The sequence below is a fragment of the Parasteatoda tepidariorum genome, chromosome 7, assembly GCF_982258835.1.
Source record: "Parasteatoda tepidariorum strain Cologne lab strain chromosome 7, Ptep-v5.0, whole genome shotgun sequence".
In the NCBI taxonomy this organism is placed as follows: Eukaryota; Metazoa; Arthropoda; class Arachnida; order Araneae; family Theridiidae; genus Parasteatoda; species Parasteatoda tepidariorum.
In genome coordinates, this window is record NC_141761.1 from 68948705 (window position 1) to 68968619 (window position 19915).

The 19915-nt window shown below is 29.8% G+C and overlaps 1 protein-coding gene across 2 annotated transcripts in view; it reads right to left on the reverse strand.

Annotated features, from left to right (window-relative positions):
• The window catches only part of LOC107447200 (voltage-gated potassium channel subunit beta-2-like), an 82355-nt gene that overhangs the window by 17745 nt on the left and 44695 nt on the right, over positions 1-19915 (reverse strand). For both annotated transcript variants that reach the window (XM_087168021.1, XM_087168020.1), the window contains exons 3-9: positions 12141-12266; positions 10370-10413; positions 10252-10289; positions 8125-8204; positions 5175-5219; positions 5051-5095; positions 1787-1830 (exon numbers count right to left, since the gene is read on the reverse strand). In XM_087168021.1, the coding sequence (XP_087024147.1) occupies positions 1787-1830; positions 5051-5095; positions 5175-5219; positions 8125-8204; positions 10252-10289; positions 10370-10413; positions 12141-12266 (422 nt within the window). The remainder of the gene's footprint in view (positions 1-1786; positions 1831-5050; positions 5096-5174; positions 5220-8124; positions 8205-10251; positions 10290-10369; positions 10414-12140; positions 12267-19915) is intronic.

The window sequence follows — 19915 nt, forward strand, 5'->3', positions numbered from 1 at the left end:
TTCTATAAATTTATTAAATAAAAATTTATTTTGATAATCTGATAAGTTTGTCAAGAGTAAAGGACGTTTCTTCTGTACAAAATGAATTCAAGGGTCATTCACTAGTCCTTAGAAAATCCTTAACAAACGCTCATAGCATCAAAAAAGTTTTCCTTTTTGAAAGCGGCATCGTTTATTAGACTGTAAAGAAAATCTAATCTTTATTTATTAGTATAGGAATAAGTGAGATTTGTACAGTTACTTGAAAGTTATTACATTTAAAAGGCTTACAATATAACTTACACCGAAAGAGATTTAAGTCGAGTTGAAGTAGTTTCATAACATGTTTGGTTCTAAGTTTGTTGCTGTTTATGTTCATGTATCCTCAAAAAAGTATAAAAATATCGCATCCACAAGTGCAGAACATTGTCTTTGACGTCTAACTGACATGACTTTCGAATATGGCAATATGGATTTTTGGTGATCGATGAATCAAGGTACTCAAAATAGTTGAAGCCGCAAACATATTACGAAGTGCAATATTTTTTCAACTTTACTTACATAATTGGTTTTGAAAAAGATTTCGACAATTTATTGCATTGCTTAGAGAAGAAATCAAGCGAAAACGTTCTTATTTGGTAAATAAAAAAATGCTCTTCCATAAAGACAACGGAAAGAGAACACCAGCACTTTTCGATGACAAGAATTATGGAATTAAAATTTAAATCATTACTACATCCACCTTATTCGCAGGATTTAACCCCCACTTATTTTCTCTTGTTTCAAAACTTGAAAAAATAGTTCGTCAGAAAACAATTCACGTGGAATGAGGAAGTCATCACCAATACAGATACCTATAGTTTGTCTACTGTAAGAACTTCCCCAGCCACAAAGTCTGAGGCCGTCTGCTGCTATGGAAACAAGAATAGCGCATTTCAGGGAGGGTAGCTTCTCTTGACTTTAGGACAAACGTAATAGGCCGAAGCAAAATATTCCCTTTCCCTCACCGACCCGAACCAAAATCTGTCTTAAACATTGACCCCACCCCTACCTGAAATAGTTATACCTAGTTAGCAAAGTTACTGCCCCGGGTCCATAGGAAGGACTAGGGGAGTTCTTACTCTAGACAAACTATATCCTGATTCGACATTTTAAACGGCTTAAAAATGGCGAAGAAACTGGGTAAAAAAATATGTGTTAACTCTCCAAAAGAGATTATATCGAAAAAAAAAATAACTAAACCGATTTTTTCTAAGGAATATTCAAGGAGTCTCAATAAATCAAAAAGTGCGTAACGGATATTTTACAATTTATTAATCTTTTTGTGTTAAAACCAGATAAATAAGTAACGTAACTAAAGTATCATGTATTTAACATGTATCGGATATGATATTTTGATTAAACATACTTAATAATATTTCATCTTTCCTTTACAAATAATGTGTTTCTTAACAATTAGTGAGTAATATAAAAGTTAAAAATACTTTTTATATTACCATTAAGTTATTTTGATATTTATATAAAAACCAAATCAAAATTTATTTATAAGACTATTTTGATAAGTGCATAAATAGTGCATACTTCACAAAATCTCATGCAAGGTGCTTATTGCACGACTCAAGCAATAACTGACAGTAAAAGAATAAAACGCATGCAAAAACATTTAATGTTATGTGAGTTGCGGATGCAAATTATAGCCTAGCAGAAATGTAGAAATTCTTTTAGGAACTCGCAACTAAAATATAAAAGAAATAAAAATTAAAACAAACTTTAGAAAATATTCGAAATTAGCTTTACCGAAACTTGCCTTCGATTATGTGCTTCCTAGATAGTCCCCTATCCGTCTCCCCTCTGAGTTTTGTCAGTTATCAAACGAAAAAGGAGAAAAGAAAACAAAAACACACGCATTTTAGATGCACAAAAATCAACAACCATCTCAATTCACATTTTTTTTATATCTACAACAACAAACAAGCATATCAGAAATATATACACATAAATGCTGAAAAGGAACATTTAACATTGATAGCATTAACTCGAACTTAAAGTTTACCTATAAACATACAATTAAGTTTGCAGACAATTTATCGCTGGCTCTTCGTCCCCCAGAAAATATGAAAAATGTTTACTCTTAGATTTTATTTAAAAAAAAAAAATTATTGTATATTCAGAAAGATTTTTAATTTTTGCAGTTTTCACTTTTATGTCAACTTTAAAGATCCTTTTTATCGGAAAATTTTCAATAATTATTTTTAACTTTTTAAATGTATACATTTCTTATCTGACGAAGTTCTTCATATATTTTAAGTTATTTATTACTCTTGAATCAAACTACTATTTAATGCGTTATCTTTCGTATATGGTTATTTCTTTTCTTGCAAAGTAAGTCATACTTCAACTACACCTCGAGATTTTTTGTTGTTGAATGAAACTGTATAAAACCTTATTGGGTACCGTGTAAATAATTATTTTTGTTGTTTCATGGATTTTATTTGAAAAATAAACACTTTAATGCCATGGTTGTGATGAAAAATAAACATATGAAGGGAAATCGTTTTTTATTTCTTTAAACTTTCGTGTTACAAAAACTTACATAACTCTCAGTTTTACTTCTACACTTTGAAAAATTTCTCCACTAGATTTCGGTCAGGGGCCGATAAAAGTTTTCTGGTCATTGACCGTAACGATAAATTACGTCTTTTAATCTAATACTGGTATTAAGAAATACTGGTATATATTAAAATATTTCTTGTGAAATGTATGACCATTGAGCGTAATTTAACGTTATTCTCATATAACTTATCATGAGTTCAAGCCTTGATGATGTTTGTGGAATAAGGCGTACCGTGGAACTATGCGGTATAGGGCAGTGCCGCCATCTGACGGGGAGTGAGAGATATGCACGCTCATTATCCATAGTCACCAATGTAGATAGAGTGCAAGATACATGTTCGTTGAAGCCAACTGGGATCGAAAGTGGGAATTTTCTGTGTGGAGCCTGATGCTGTAATCTCCATGGAAAATGATGTACATTATCAAACTGAATAGGACAGCTTTATAAAATAACTGCCTAAATAAACGGTCATTTCTACTAAATTTGCTAAGTTCGTTACAATTACGGGTACTTAGTTTTTTTCCCCTCAAAGAATAAAGTTGGCCATATATATCAACAGCCAACTCGCCAAATTTGTTGGAAATTTCTCAGAGTGCATATAAAAAGTTCCACTTTAAAAATTTTCTTAAATTGATCTTTTTCCTAATTATATGAGTGTTAAACTTATTCCGGTAAATGTTATTAGTTATTATCATATAGAAAAATAAAATTTTATGTTAGAGGCTTAGTTTGCTGTTAAAACGAAAATATACAATAATCTTTTTTTCATCATTTAATCAAAAAAAATAATCATTCTATAATTGATTAGAAAATATTTTGCTCATATTTTTAAGATAGCTGCTTTTGTAATTTGTTTTAGATTGAAAACTAATAGACATCTTAATTGATCTCTTAAAGTTTAATTCTTAAATTGATCTTTTTCCTTAATTACAGGTGTGTTAAACTTATTTGAAAAATGTTAATAGTTATTATCTTATTAAAAAATAACATTTTATGTCAGAGGCTTAGTTTGTTAAAACGAAAATATTTAATGTCTTTTTTATCATTTAATCATTCTATAATAGATTAGAAAATATTTTGTTCATATTTATGACATAGCTACTCCTGTAATTTGTTTTAGATTGGCAAACTAACAAACATCGCAAAACGTAACATGTATCATGCTTTAAACACCAACAACGTCATTTACTCTGATCGCTAAACATTTTAAACAAATTTTCAACTATAATTTCAAAAAAAATGAGCCGAGTAGTTTATTTTAATTATTTTGGGAGAAAAGATAAACTAAAAACTATAACCGTTATATTAAAATCTTTTAAATGCACTTATATTTTAAATGGGAAATGACTAAGCAGTTTTTTTCTCCCTCATCCTTTAATTTAAGAATAAGTTTTATGTATAAGTTACCGTTAAAGTATAGAAATAAGTTATTCTATGAATTATCTGGATAAAGTGCAGATTAATTAGGATGAGACTTTAAAGTGAGTTTTTTAAATTTTAATTTATGCATTACCTTGGCTATCTCAAAGCTGCCTTGATGCACAATATCTACTAGGCATTCGCTAAAGTGAAAATAAGATCCTGGCGTGAATTAACATAATTTTATTTATTTATTTTTTGCTATTGTATAAATCAAGTTGCTTCAATCAAACAAATAAAATATTTGTTGATTGAATCAATCATTAATCGCTATAAATACTAAAATAGAAAAAATCAAGCAGTTTAAAAAATTATTACAAAGGAAATTAACATAATAACATTTATTTATTTTTCAATATCTAAGGCATCAAGTCAATCAATACAATCAAACAATCAGCAACTTAGTTAATAGAATAAAGGAAACAAACTTTTGCACTTTAACGATACAGAAACCATTGAAACGCACATTACCTAGGTAAATTGCGGAAAACACTCGATTGCACACTTCAAAAGATTACCCTACGTAGTAAAAAATTCCGGATAAAATTACAGTAGGAAGTACCAGGACTGCGGCGCCATTCATTTTTATTGTAACATGTTAAGGATCAAAAATTATGATATACCGTAATTTTTACAGTAGTTACCGTAAAATCCCTTAGACACACTGGAATTACTGAACAAATTACGGTAAAATATGTTACAGTAAAAATGGATTTTACGGTAAAATGATTTTTAAGGAAATTGCACCCAAAATGCCGGTACTCTATTCCGTAACTTTCACTGGTTTTTCTTGCAGTGGTAATTAGTTCGCAGATTATCTAGGAAATGTGCATATTAACGATTTTCGAGCTTAATGGGTAACATACGAAATGGTAGGTTGCAAAAGTTTTATGAAAGAATTTTTTTCTTTAGCAAAATATTTATATTATGAAAGAATGTCAAATATTTATCGTCGTATTTAAAGAATTTAAAAAAAAAACATGTTTAATGAAAAAAATAACATATTAATAGTTTTTTTTATCCAAAAATGATTCCTACCTTGCTCCCCAAAACAGCTTAGTGGCGACGTTGTACGTTGATCTTCTAAAAAAATGTATAGTAATTATTATACTAAATGGTAATAATAAATTCAAACTTACTTACTTAAAAGATTAACACTTACTTCCACTCCTTCTTTTTCAATATTCTGCCTAGTAACATTTCGGCTCTGCAAAATCATTAATTAGCAATTCTTAATATTTATATCAAACATTTCAGATTAAAAAAAGTTATAGATCAATAATATTTTGCTGGTTGTGGCAATTTTTATTATAAAATAATATTGAATTTATATGATAAAAATTCAGGTCTGAAAATATTGTATCATAAGTAAGAAACATACATAGTCTTAGGCTGTAAAATAATTTCAGTTCAAATGCCAATTATTTAGTGGAACAATACTACTTATTTTCTTCAATCCTTCACATCTCGATACGTTAATTCGACTTTTCAAGCAGAAATGTTCTGAGTTGAAATCTAGGTCTAGTTAATTTACGTCGCACTAGAGCTGCACGATGGGCAATTGGCGACTGTCTGGGAAACACCCCTGAGGATGATCCGAAGACATGCCATCACAATTTTGATCCTCTGCAGAGGGGATGGCACCCCCACTTCGGTAGCCCGAAGACCTGCACGAGAAGTCGAGCACTTTACGGTAGAACTGTTTAACGAGGACCAATACCGCACGCCCTCGGTCCCTACGCAGACAGATGAAATCTAGGTCTGAGTTGAAATAAAAGATTTACAATAAGAACACGAAATTGATTGGAAAGTTATTTTAAAACGAGAGCAGAAATTTATCACCAACGCAATGAGAGTAAAACATATGTTTATGTTTGAAGAGTTTTGTGGAAGAAGGTTTTAAGTGACATTTTTGACCAGAAAAAGGAACTCGGAGAAAATCTTATTTTTATCTTATTTAGCGTAAGCAACATTATCTCACTCGGCTCGGGTAAAAGAAATACTTTTTTAAGTGATTTTTATATATGGTATGAATTTTCACTAATTTTTTAGTCTTTTTTTAGCCTTCGATGTAAACAATTTCGGATAAAATTCCGGTAAAAAGTACCGGACTTTTGGTTGCACTACACTATAAAATATATTATTCAATACAATCCATTTTTACCGTAAAATATTATATCGTAATTTTTATAGAAGTATTTAATGAATAAGAGTGATTTAGGGATTTTACGGTAATTATTACTGTATAAATTACGGTATATTAGATATTTTGTTCTGTAATATGTTCTTGTAAAAATGAATTTTTCGTTAAAAATATCGGTATCCTAAGTCTCGGGACTTTTCATCGTAATTTGATCCAGAATTTTCCGGAGTATTTTTCGGGATTGGCAGTGTACAAGTTAATTAGCTGCATTAGCATTAAGTATATAGTTTTATTAATATTTTTATTAATTTCACAATACTAACCTACGAGAAACAAGGTTTGACACTATCATAATGGTGAACTATTCATTCATAATCATTTTGGTGAACAATTATAGCAATATTAGGCATTTTTTCTAAACTACCTGGTTGAATTAGTAGTCAGCGCATAGCTTTTAAGCATTTTTAATTTTACAATAATTTGTAATAGTTGTCTTTAACTCAATCTTAATTATAATTCTCGAAAGTCTCTATTAACAGTAATATTTTTTAAACTATTCATTGAGAGCTAATATCACGAAACTATAACATTTTTTAGGTACAATTTGTATAATTATAAACATTTCTGGTCTGAAAATTAATATTATTTTTCGTAAACAAATTTGGGACAGCGGTTACGCTAAATAATAATAAAATATTTCAAAACTTGAAGATTTTAATAAATATAATATTCAATTTTATAAATACAGTAAGCATTTAGTAAAAAGTTTGAATATTAGAAGTGATTAGCATGAGTAAGCAATATACATTATTAGCAACGTTTATAGTAATGCACTTTAAGATATATGACTAGGCTAATTTTTTTAAAATTATCCATATTTGAACTTTAGTTCATTAAATTTCCAAAGCCATTTAAATTTTCGAACTCCGATTTTAAGAAATGATATTATATGTGTTTTTCGTATGCTGACATACGAAATCGAAACCGGAAGTAAACTGTCTCTCTCTCTCTCAAAAAAAAAAAAAAATCTAAAATTATTTTTGTTATACTTCGTGTACTTTTACAGTTTTTTATTTGAATAAATTATGTATTTATAAGAAATAAAAATCCTTTACAGAAATTAATTTTTGAATAATTAATTTTCTAGTTGTCAGAACTTCCTTACAAATTCAGAATTTTCTTGCATTTTTTGAAGAACGTTGATTTTGAGAAAATTTCTTTACGCTAACACGCATTACAAAAGAAAAGTTCATCATAGAATTCTTTCAAATTTTGTAAGTGAATTTTGTATAATGTTAGCGTTGTTTTGACCTAAAAGCTAAGGACTAAATGTCAATTTGTTGTTTTTATGAAGCTTTAAGTAAGAATATTTAGAATTTCTCTTTAAAACTTCAATATTAAACAATATATGTAGTTCTATTTCATTGTCCTTTTGAAATTTTTTTAAAGTTTTAATGCAAAACACAGGCAATCATAATATTGATTTAAAGAATTCATTTCAATATTTTTGCATTGCAGTTTGTTGTAAAACTGTAGCCTGACATAAGAAATTTGTTGTTCTTAAATCTAAATCAGCTCTTATTTTGTAAAAAATATTTTATAATTTTTTAAACTTTTAACTTTAAATAACTTGTTAAATATAAAATTAAATTTTAATTAAACTTTTCTTAAAAAATAATTGCATCAAAACCAGTAGGGTACCTTAATAATTTATTTTAACAAGAATCTTTAGCATTAAGGGAATATACAGTATATCTACTATAAAAAAGAACGAGTACATTAAGGACTTTTGATTGATTCCCAAAAGTATTATTTTCTTCTGGTGAATTATTCTTCTTACTAAATTGATTAATTAGATATAATCTCATTTTTATTTAAACTTTAAAATGTGACCCAGTAAAAAAATTGTGTTGATTTTAAATTGGAAAACGTTAAAAATGATTTAAGCAGAAAGTTTATATGAACTAACTTTCCTCCGGCATAAACATCTGCGGTGTCAAATAAGTTAATACCATTCTCATATGCTACAGAAACTATGTCTTCAGCCATCTGAAATATAAAAAAGTAAGAGTTATTCTAACAATTACGAGAAGAAGAAATATATTTTTTTATAGAAAAATTTAGTCCAGATATTTGAAAACTGCCAATTCACTTCAAGTATATATTCATAGGTATACACTGTAAAAAATAGGGTCGAAACTACCAGAAATTAGTAAACTTTACTGTGATCTCAATAATTTTCAGCGAATCGCTTTGGTTAAGGTTTTGGTAAAATTAACAATAAAATATAGCTTTATATCATGTGATAAAATTTGGTAAATGTGTCAAAATTTGGTTATTTATCATCATAATTTAGAGCATGGCATAAAAAAACCATTGATTTGGTTAAATTTACTTTCCAGTTTTGCATTCTTTTTAAAATGTGTAGGAATAAGAAATGTGATTTTAAAAATCAGAATTTCTGGTAAACGGTTATCATATAAACGTATTATTTACTAAATAAATGGTTTAGTTACTGTATACTTTAGTTTAATTAATCAGAATAATGTTTTTTTTTAAATTTTTTAAAATTAAAAATGTCATTACCATACAGTATGTTAATTTTACCTGGATTTTTTTTCCCGTTCGCACATAATTATCCTTGTCAACAAAATATACAGACCGCAAAATCACTTACACTAGATTTTTTTTCTATTTTAATTTTTTCAAAATTATTTTTTCAATTTACAAAGGATTTCTTTTCGATGTAGTTTAACAATTGCTTTACCCATGTATATGCTGTAGAAAATTCCTGATCAAATTACGGTATAAAGTACTAGCACTTCGGGAGCATCATCCGTAAAATCCATTTTGCCGTAAAATGTTATATCGTAAATTTTACAGTAATATTTATTTAATCAGAGTGATTCAGTTATTTTACGGTAATTATTACTGAAAAAATTAGAGTATATCAGATTTTTAGCTCCTTAACATGTTTCTGTAAAAATAAGTTTTACGGTAGAAAGCACCGGTATCCTGAGTGCCGACATTTCTTACCGTAATTTAATCCCGAATTATTGACAGGCTACTTTATTTTCTCCTATCACTCTTGCTCTAAAACTCTCCCTGTTTACTTCTTACGTAATATTCGAACTGTCACTGTCATGAGGGGAATTTGAAAAGTACGTAACTGGTTTAATATCTCAAGAAATAAAGTTAAAAACCTGTAACCGAACTCGTCAAATATTTTCAAAAGATTAATCAATGGATAAAATGAATTTAAATAGAATCCTGAAATTTTCGTTTCAGATTTGGATTCTCCAGAAAAAGTTTCCAAATTTAAATTACAGATTTTGCTTTTAAATTCTTAGAGGGATCAGTAGTTGTTAGAAATGTAAATGGTTTATAATTTGTTCACAGAAATACATGTCAAGCTGAAAAACAAAAATTGGCGTTGAGGGTTCTTTGAAAAATTGTGTTTAATTAGTATGCCAGTGAACAAAATGTAATATTGATGTCCAATATTGTAACGTGTAATTCCTCATTCATTGAAGACGTATGACGCTTAGAATTGAATTGATTTTAGCACAGCCCTTCGTATGATCATCATTCAAGCAGATTTATCGATAATGTTGAAAATATATATTGGGTAAATGTTTTCACTTTAAACATATTATGCTTTGCTGCACTAAACTTTTCAGACGTTCTTAGCATATATTTTAGGTGTAGTTTCTGTAGTTCATAAAAATGTTCTTGAAATATGTATATATATATATATATAGTTAGTACCCATATAGTCAGAAATGCGTTTTTTTTAAGTTAAATTTTTTTAACCATATTCTGGTAGTTTTGATAATACTTTTTTTCCAGTGTTCTAGTGCAATAATGTAAAAAATCCTTTTATTACTAATTCATCAATACAAAATATTATTTTATCACTAGTTCATTAATGCACTATAAAAATAATAATTTTATCACTAGTTCATTAATGCAATATAAAAATAATAATAATTTTATCATTAGTGCATCACTAAAAAAATCATTGCAGTACTGGAGCAATAAATATTTGATAAATTTTGTATGAAAGCAAGAAATTATGAAGAATTGCAAAACTTACTTGTTCCGATATGTGTGAGCCGAAAGTCACCCAAGTTCCTGGAAATTATTACATTTTAGTAGATATATAACATGAATTTAGAGAAATAATGTAGTTTTTTCAATATTGTTATATTTACCTAATCCGATGGCTGATATTCTTAATCCTGATTTTCCCAAATTCCTGTTAATAACAGGAAAAAATTAGCAAAAAATGAAAATGGTATACTTATTTCTAAAATACATACTGTTAAAAACTGCATATGCATGAATATATTTATAAAAGTAATGTTTATTAAGCATTTTGATGAGAAAAAAGAAAGTGTGAATTGACAAAGTAACAAAATAAAAAAAGTATTGTGAACAAAATAAAATAATGAATTGTACAAAAAATCCAGGAATGATTTAAAATTGATAGATAAGCATTTTAAATTAAAATTGATTAAGAATGTTTCAGTGAACATCGGAGAGTTAGTTATCTCTCCTAAATTAGTTTATATTTCTTTTTCCAGTCTACCTTTTTTAAATAAAGAGTGTCTTCCTGACATTTATAGTAAAAGAAATTTTCGGAATAGAAAATGCTAAAGAATAGGTTTTGACCCTTTTATGGTAGATAATGAGAATAATATAATAGCGAATGAATTTTTAATAATTCGTCGGCGAGCCTTTTAATTCCAAACATAGCTAGAAATGCATGTTTAAAGAAAAAGGATACAGCTCTAAATGCGTATTTAAGGTAAGAGATACAGCTCGAAATGGCTGTTTACGAAAAGGTATACAGTTATGCATGGTTAAGAAATGGACACAGCTCGAAATGAATGCTTAAGAAAATGGATATTGCTCTAAATGCGTAGTTAAGATAAGGAATACAGCTCAAAAGGCATGTTTAAGAAAGGGGATACAGCTCAAAATACGCGTTTAAGAAAATGTGCTTTTTCAGTATTCAACCCGAATAAAACAACTATGCTAGGAATGTCGCACTTATTCTTTTTTTTTCAGAGTTCGGGTGGCAGGGTGCATAACAGAGATAACTTTTAAGGCATCTCTACATATTTAGAGCATTATGTTATAAAGTGGTCCTAAAAAATTTAAATTCGTACAACGATGTTCGATCCTCGGGCCGGGCAAGGTTGACTCAGCCTTTCATCCCCTCAGTGGGTCGATAAATGAGTACCAAGCATGCTTGGGAACTAAACACTGGGGGTTCCGCGTTCGGCTGACCACCTGACCGGAACATCTGCTCCTGCACCCCAGAGCCCAAGGTCAAGAAAACTGAGATGGGCACAGTAGGCCTTGGCCCTCTATGGGCTGTCGCGCCACTGAGTAGTAGTAGTACAGTAAGTTTTTAAACATTAAAAATTGGACCACAAACTTTTTTTATTTTCTAAAAATAGTGGATTTTTTCGTTATTCATCTGTTGCACCATTTTCAGAAAAAGCATAGAAGGCGTTACCTAAAGATAGGCTAAATTTTTCCTAAAAGTCATGAGTAGCTGTAACAAACTCACAGCAGTTATGAAAGTAACATATTATTCGTAAAAAAAATTATTTCATGCGAGGACAGGGCCTTCAAAAAACATCCTGTTAAGACTATGCTAGACATGCTAGACTATGCTAGACTATGCTAGACAGAGCTATACTATGCTAGAAAGTAGTATTTACATAAAGATCTTCGCTGTTTCAAAGTAACACTTCAGGTTCTCCTTCACTTTTTTTTTGTATGATAATTCGTTATTCAGGATTGTTTGACTTCATATGAGAAATTTAATCATTATTTTAGATTTTTCTACGACTTTTACATTAGCATTTATATGTAATTTCACTTTGCATAGTTAAAAAAATAACCAAGTTTTAATACAAAGAAATTTTAAATTTCCATTAATATTTAAAAAAAAATATGAGAAGAACTTACCTATATCTCATGTTGGCAGGGTAGGATAGGGAAACTTGCCGGCTCATCGGATTGGTTGCCATTGAGCTTTCAGTCGAAAGAAGCCCCTCCTCTAAGCATTCCAGGATTGCAATTGGTGCACGGTTACTGAAAAATATTAACCCACAACTATTAAAACGAAATAAACAATGCCATTAATAAATTGCTTTTTACATTTCCCACACAATTTTTGCACGTTTTTGGGTCAAATAAGTTTTAGGCAGTTATACAAAATTTAAACTTATGAATCTAATGTGATTTATGATTTTCCAAATTATTGTAAAACATATTTTGTTAACCAAAAAAATTGATAAAGTTGATCATTAGGACTCTTGCTGATTACCACTTTGTTCTGTTTTTCATATTTTACGAAAGTAATATTTTCAAAGCAAAAGTAGTAAACAGTTATTTAATAGATTAACCAAATAACTGCTTGAATTTCTTAAGGAATACAATATCAGGACAAAAGTATTCGAAAACCCAGTGTTATGGACGCGGGTAGTCCTCCTGAAGCACATATTAATATGATGTTGTCCTCCTCATTTGCATTTATGACAGTCTGCACACGTCTGGGAAGATTTTCCACCAGTGTTTAATAGGTGGCCATAAAAATTGACTTCCAGGCATCCATCACGGTTAAAGTGAGTGTTGGTTGTAAGTAACGACCGATTTGGCTCGTTGCATAATCTGGATCCTAATTTGTCCTGCAATGGTGTTCTATGAAGTTTAAATTGAGGCTCTGAGAAGACTAGCTTAGTTTCTAAACATCATATTGTCAAACCATGGCTGCGGAACTCTCGATGGAGTATTTATCCTGTTCGAGGAGAAATGGGCCTTCCCTGAAATATTCCATCGAGTTGGGAGAGCAATATTGTCCAAAATGCCAGAGTTCTTGTTTCCAACCACAAGAGCTAATGTGTCCAGAACAAATCTGGAAAAACTCGCATGGTTTGATTACGCGCATGGCATATATTTTTTTCATAGTATTCTACATAGCAAACAAAATTTACTAACGAACACATTCGAACATAATAAAAGGAGAAGAGTAGTGTATTCTGTTGTATTGCGTTCTACAAAATCAGGTACAAAGGGAGACAAAAATTGGAGTGGATACGACACGTTTCCTGAAAGAATCTTACACGAAGAGTCTGTCGAGATAAATAAGAGCAGATATGCAATTAACTATGCATATGCAATTATAATTCAAACTTTTTAATTAATCAGAAAAAGATAAGATTTTTTACTAATTTCATTTGAAGATGTGTATGGCAATGATCATAGATATAAGATATAAGAATATAAGATATGATAGATATAAGAGAATCATCAAACAAAATGTCTGAAGACAAAATCAGGTACAAAGGGAGACAAAAATTGGAGTGGATACGACACGTTTCCTGATAGAATCTTACACGAAGAGTCTGTCGAGATAAATAAGAGCAGATATCCAATTAACTATGGATATGCAATTAAAATTCGAACTTTTTAATTGATCAGAAAGAGATCAGATTTTTTACTAATTTCATTTGAAGATGTGTATGGCAATGATCATAGATATAAGATATAAGAATATAAGATATGATAGATATAAGAGAATCATCAAACAAAATGTCTGAAGACAAAATCAGGTACAAAGGGAGACAAAAATTGGAGTGGATACGACACGTTTCCTGATAGAATCTTACACGAAGAGTCTGTCGAGATAAATAAGAGCAGATATGCAATTAACTATGTATATGCAATTATAATTCAAACTTCTTAATTGATCAGATTTTTTACTAATTTCATTTGAAGATGTGCATGGCAATGATCATAGATATAAGATATAAGAATATAAGATATGATAGATATAAGAGAATCATCAAACTTGTATTGCAATTAAACATTGAACTTTAGTTGAAAACTGATCGATTTAGCTAGTCGACGTTTCAATCGACAATAATTTATGTTTGGCGGTAACATGATTCTAAATGCTGCTTGCAGCTGTTAGTAATCTGTTGAATCTTGCATTATTGACAAGAACAGAGGTAGAAGCTATTCAGAAAGTGGTCGGGATTTTGACTGACGATTAATTCTAAATGGCGATAATGTTAAGATAAAATCTGATTTTTTAAGCAGTCAGAAAACTATATAAACTTCTAAATTCTTTCAGGACGAAACTTTAGTTAAAGTTTTAGAGTTCTATAGCTAATCTTAAGAAGGTCGGAAATTTGATTGACGATAAATTTTGCTGATAATGGTATCGCAATAATAGAATCGTTTATGGCATGCTTGTGTCATTCATAAAATAATTTGAACTTATTTCATAATTCAGCACAACCCCAGATAAGTTTTAGACACTTTAGCCATTCTTAAAGTAATCGGAATTTCAATTCAAATTTGAGTATAGCTAGTCGCAAAGTGGTCAAAATTTTGATTACAAGTTTTTATGCTGAAGGAATCAAAACTTGATAATTAAAACGAAGTAAAATAAATGTGACATTATAACAAGTGTAGATGTATAGTCACACACATTGTGTTGAGATTTACCGAACTTTCATGTTTGCTTTATCAATATATAGCTGAATTAAAAATTTAATGTTTAAAACGGGTAATATACGGTTGATTAAATGTTTAGTCAAATAGATAAAATGTAAACTATTTAATATGCAATAGCTTTATTCGGGAATTGTATCTCAGTAATCTGTTTAACGATATGAGATCAATATAGGTCAATTCAATATTGTTCGTTGGACAACCAATTAGAAGATTCAGATAGTATCACGTGATCAGTCAAGATCAATATCCCTGATGATGCACTAGTGATGATATCAATAATAATTACAGAAACTCGTCAACATACTAAACTCTTATTTATTCATTAATTAAACTATGTTTTAAATTTTCATATGGCTTCAAAGCTTGAATAATTATATCAATTTTACAAATAGGAAGCATTTCAGAGAAAGGTTTTACAATGTTTCTCATTAAAAGTAAATTAAATGGGACGAAATTAATTTAATATTCTGTTCAATAATTGAATTATTTTTCTTATTCACATAATATATTAAAGTAAGAAATAGGATTACTACTGTTATTATTTTTTTTGCTAAAATATATATATGTTATTTTTCCTTATTTTTTTCTTATAGACGAAAATTTTTATTTTATATTCTATTATACAGTTTAAAAAGAAAGTTGTCTCAAATTGGATGACTCTCATTTTTATTACATATACTTAGCATTAATAAGTATATACAAATGAGTATTGATAAATAAGTATGAAATTATTCTGTAATAATTAAATAACTGTATATTCTGACTAAGCATGGATTAATTTGTGCAGTATACAGTGAAGATTTATTCAGTAATTCAGAAGTAAGGTTAAGTTTGAAACTAATAATCGAATAATAATATTTTTTTTACATCATAGTACTTCTTGTACTACATCTTTCTACACAGCTTTGTAATTTCAAATTTCTATGAATTATAATTTTGTGCGCATCAAAGCAAAATGGAATGTCGAACGAAAAAGGTGAGAAAAAATTGACAAAAAACATTAAAAATTGTAATAACTTTCGAACAAATTTAAATTTAGAAAACAAGAAAGCTTTTTGAGGTTCATAAAAATTGGCTCTTTAACAAGTCGAATTTCAATTCTTTAGCTGCATTGCAACGCCTGTAGTGCGGTCTTCAATAAGTATCACAGTTAAAAATTCTCCAACTAATCATTGATTGTTAAATTTTTTCATTCCATCGTACTCCCTGCACATTCTTTTCATACCTATGGATTTTCAAGTTTTTGCTCAGCAAAGCAAAATGTAACGTTAAATTGAACACCCAAAAAATAGAGGTGGTATCGCTATACCCTTTTTTAATATAAAAGGAAAAGAGATATATAAGTATTTAAAATCTATTATTTATACTGTTAGTTTCGAAAATGTGTTTAGAAATTCACTGTTTTAACCTTTTTCTAATATAGATTGAAATAATTAGATGTTACTCTTTTCTTATTTCAATGTCTTTTTTCATCTTCTTCAATCTTTCAATGCCTATCGGCATAATACCTTCATCGTAGTGATCGAACTATTGCATTTATTAGTTTCTTTATTTAAATTATTTTTTCCACCAGTCGTGCCTCGCAAGTGCTGTTCTCACCATCTCTGGTCGTGCACTCGATTAAGATTAAGGAAAGCTTAAGAGATTGTAGATTCTGCTGCCATCTATCCTTACAGTTATGACTTTTTTCATACGGTATACCAGGCCAGGTAGAAATGTTTTTGTAGACGAGTATACTCACTTAAAATGAACGAGTGAAAATAACTCAACTTGAGTGCTATTTGACCCTTTCATCTAGAAAAAAGCGGCCTTCTCATCTTGAGTTAAAATCACTCAAGTGAAAGAGTTATTGGAAATAGCTCAAGTTTGAGTGAAAAAAATTTCGCTAAAACTTGAGTTATTTTCACTCGTGTTTGAGTGATTTTCAGTAATACTTGAGTGGATCGTTTTCACTCCAACTTGAGTGATTTTAACTCGTGTTTGAGCGATTTTCAGTATTACTTGAGTGGATTGTTTTCACTCAAACTTAAGTGATTTTCACTCGAGTTTGAGTGATTATATGTATCACTTGATTGGGTCCTTTTAACTTGAATTTGTGTGAATTACAATAATTTTTCATTCATAATTAGCATCATTTAAGTGAATATATTTTAATCATACTGTGGGGGGAGACCATTTAGACAATGCCAACCTTCATCTATCAAAAGGTAAATCGTGATTGAATCAAGTTAGCATGTCTTTATATACTAGTGAATTGATGTGTTTTCGTAGTGGTAGTTACGCCACAATACTCCCCTACCAGAATTTCATCAGGGATAGAATTCGATGAACGGATATCACTTGTGAAATACCGGGTGTGAAAGACCGGGAGAGTGAGTCATCGTTTTTTTTTTTGAATGCTGAAAGTGAGAGGTTTATTAAGCATACGGTAGTAGTCGTTTGAGTGCTGAATGTCGCAGTCCCAAGTCAACTGTTCAATGTAATCTATCTATCAAAGTAGGCGTTACTAGATCGAAGTGGGCTTTCCTTCGTGTTCAAATCACGTACGTAAATCACCAATATAGGGGGGGGGAGACCATTTAGACAATGCCAACTTTTATCTATCCAGAGATACCTCGTGATTGAATCAAGTTAGCATAACTTATATACCAGTGAATTGATGTTTATTTTTCGTAGTGGTAGTTTCGAAGTGGGCGTTCCTTCGTGTTCAAATCACGTACGTAAATCACCAATATGGGGGGGGGGAGACTATTTAGGCAATGCCGACTTTTATCTATCCAGAGTTACCTCGTGATTGAATCAAGTTAGCATAACTTATATACCAGTGAATTGAAGTTTATTTTTCGTAGTGGTAGTTTCGAAGTGGGAATTCCTTCGTGTTCAAATCACGTACGTAAATCACCAATATGGGGGGGGGAGACTATTTAGAAAATGCCAACTTTTATCTATCAAGAGGTACCTCGTGATTGAATCAAGTTAGCATAACTTATATACCAGTGAATTGATGTTTATTTTTCGTAGTGGTAGTTTCGAAGTGGGCGTTCCTTCGTGTTCAAATCACGTACGTAAATCACCAATATGGGGGGGGAGACTATTTAGACAATGCCAACTTTTATCTATCCAGAGGTACCTCGTGATTGAATCAAGTTAGCATAACTTATATACCAGTGAATTGATGTTTAATTTTCGTAGTGGTAGTTTCGAAGTGGGCGTTCCTTCGTGTTCAAATCACGTACGTAAATCACCAATATGGGGGGGGGGAGACTATTTAGACAATGCCAACTTTTATCTATCCAGAGGTACCTCGTGATTGAATCAAGTTAGCACATAGAGTTATAAATAAGAAGGAGTGGGCATTCCTCCCTTTCCCTGTTAGCGCGAGTGAAGTAACTGTCAAGTAGCGGCGGCCATGTTGGTATAACCAGAAACCTGGCGAAGTCGCTCAGGTTTCAAGAGGAATAGTTAGGTTGCTTTTGATCTTTTCTCTTATGATTAGAAAATTTCGAAAACTAGATTGAAATAGTTTTGTTGTTAATACATAACACCTTTTTTCATTCAATTTTTCAACATTAGTTTCTTTTCTTCTTCCCAAAAAATAACGTTTTTAAGATAGCTCTATTTTAAAACTGAATTAAAAAAAGAACTTTACAGCAGTTTTCGGGAACTTAGGTTCCTTTATATTTTCTCTAGGCATTAAAAGTAATATATTATTGTTATTTAAGGGGGCAGCTTTACAATTAAAAATTTATTCAAAGAATATCACATTAAAACCACACTATTTTGAATACAAACAAAATAATATGAAACGCACTTTTCCTTAAAAGTTAGAATATTAAAAGGGAAAAATATTGGTTTGTACTAAAAGAATAGCAATAATCAACATTAAGCCATTTGAGTAAACACTTGGGTAATAAAACTAGTCCATAACCTACTGTTCATTACTAAGCAGAGAAGTCTAATTTCTTTTTCAAAGCACTTCATCATATGAAGTGCACAAAACTGTAATTTACAAATAACAACGTAAAATAACTGTGTATTTATTTTTAAAGGTAAATAACCAGAGTACTTAATATATAGGAATATTTATTTTCCAATTGAGGTTTAACCCTTTCGGGTCGACTGTCACAAATACGTGACAGCATAAAACCGCATCAATCAGGTTAAAAATATAAAACTGGTAATCAAAGTATTTCTTTAGCAGTTTATTTGTGGGCGGAGTAATAATTGTTTGATTTATTTAATTCACCAATCCTTTGTTCAAAATAAAACTATTTAGTTATACTTTGAATTAACATTGATTATATATATGTTTAAACTAACAATAATTAAATTAAAAGCAAAGTGAGTCTGTCAAATTAGCAACGACTACATTTAAGTTACCGTTTTTTCTTTAATTACAACTTGATTCTGATTTTGTACGAATTCTTTTCTGAATCACCCGTCCCCAAAGGGTTAAACTCCACTCATGAAAGGCTCTATCTCATTCACAAAATACATGAAGTGTATGAGCAAATAAATGCTCTATAAATGCCCAGGCATTATTATCTATAATGAATGCTCTATAATGAATTAAAGCTTTGAGACAGCAATTGAGACGTTAGTGGAGGAAGGTGGAGGCTCAGATGAAACAAATTTTAAGGCTCTTAAGGAACTTTAAAAGATAAAATGAATACTAAAGCCTTTTTAAGACACATAGAAATCCTGCAAAGTACAAGATTTAAATGTCAACACTTTGAAAGTACAATGAGTAAATATATAATTACTTGCTGATTTTAGCAGGGTTTGAAAAAGCCCAACCCGCCTGGGTTTTATTAAAAAAAAACCGGGGAAAATTGGATTTTTTCATTTACTGTGTAAATATTTTTATTTATTAAAAAGTGTCGTATAAGCTTAAAAATAGAAATAAATCCAAAACGTTATTTAAATTTTGTTATATGTGTTTTATATTAAGTTTAAATAACGCATTATCACTAATATATGTTTGAATCTTTTTTAGTGTTAAGTACATAATATTAATGTTTCACAATTTTTAACTCAAGCATTGTAAAATATAAATGCAGTAGTATAAAAAGAACAAGTTTATTAATCTTTTTGTTTTTACACACATTTATTTACTATATTTATTAAACATACACATATATATATATATATATATATCATAAAATTATAATCTGTAAATATTTATAATCAGTGAAAACTAAAATTTCATCTGACTTTTG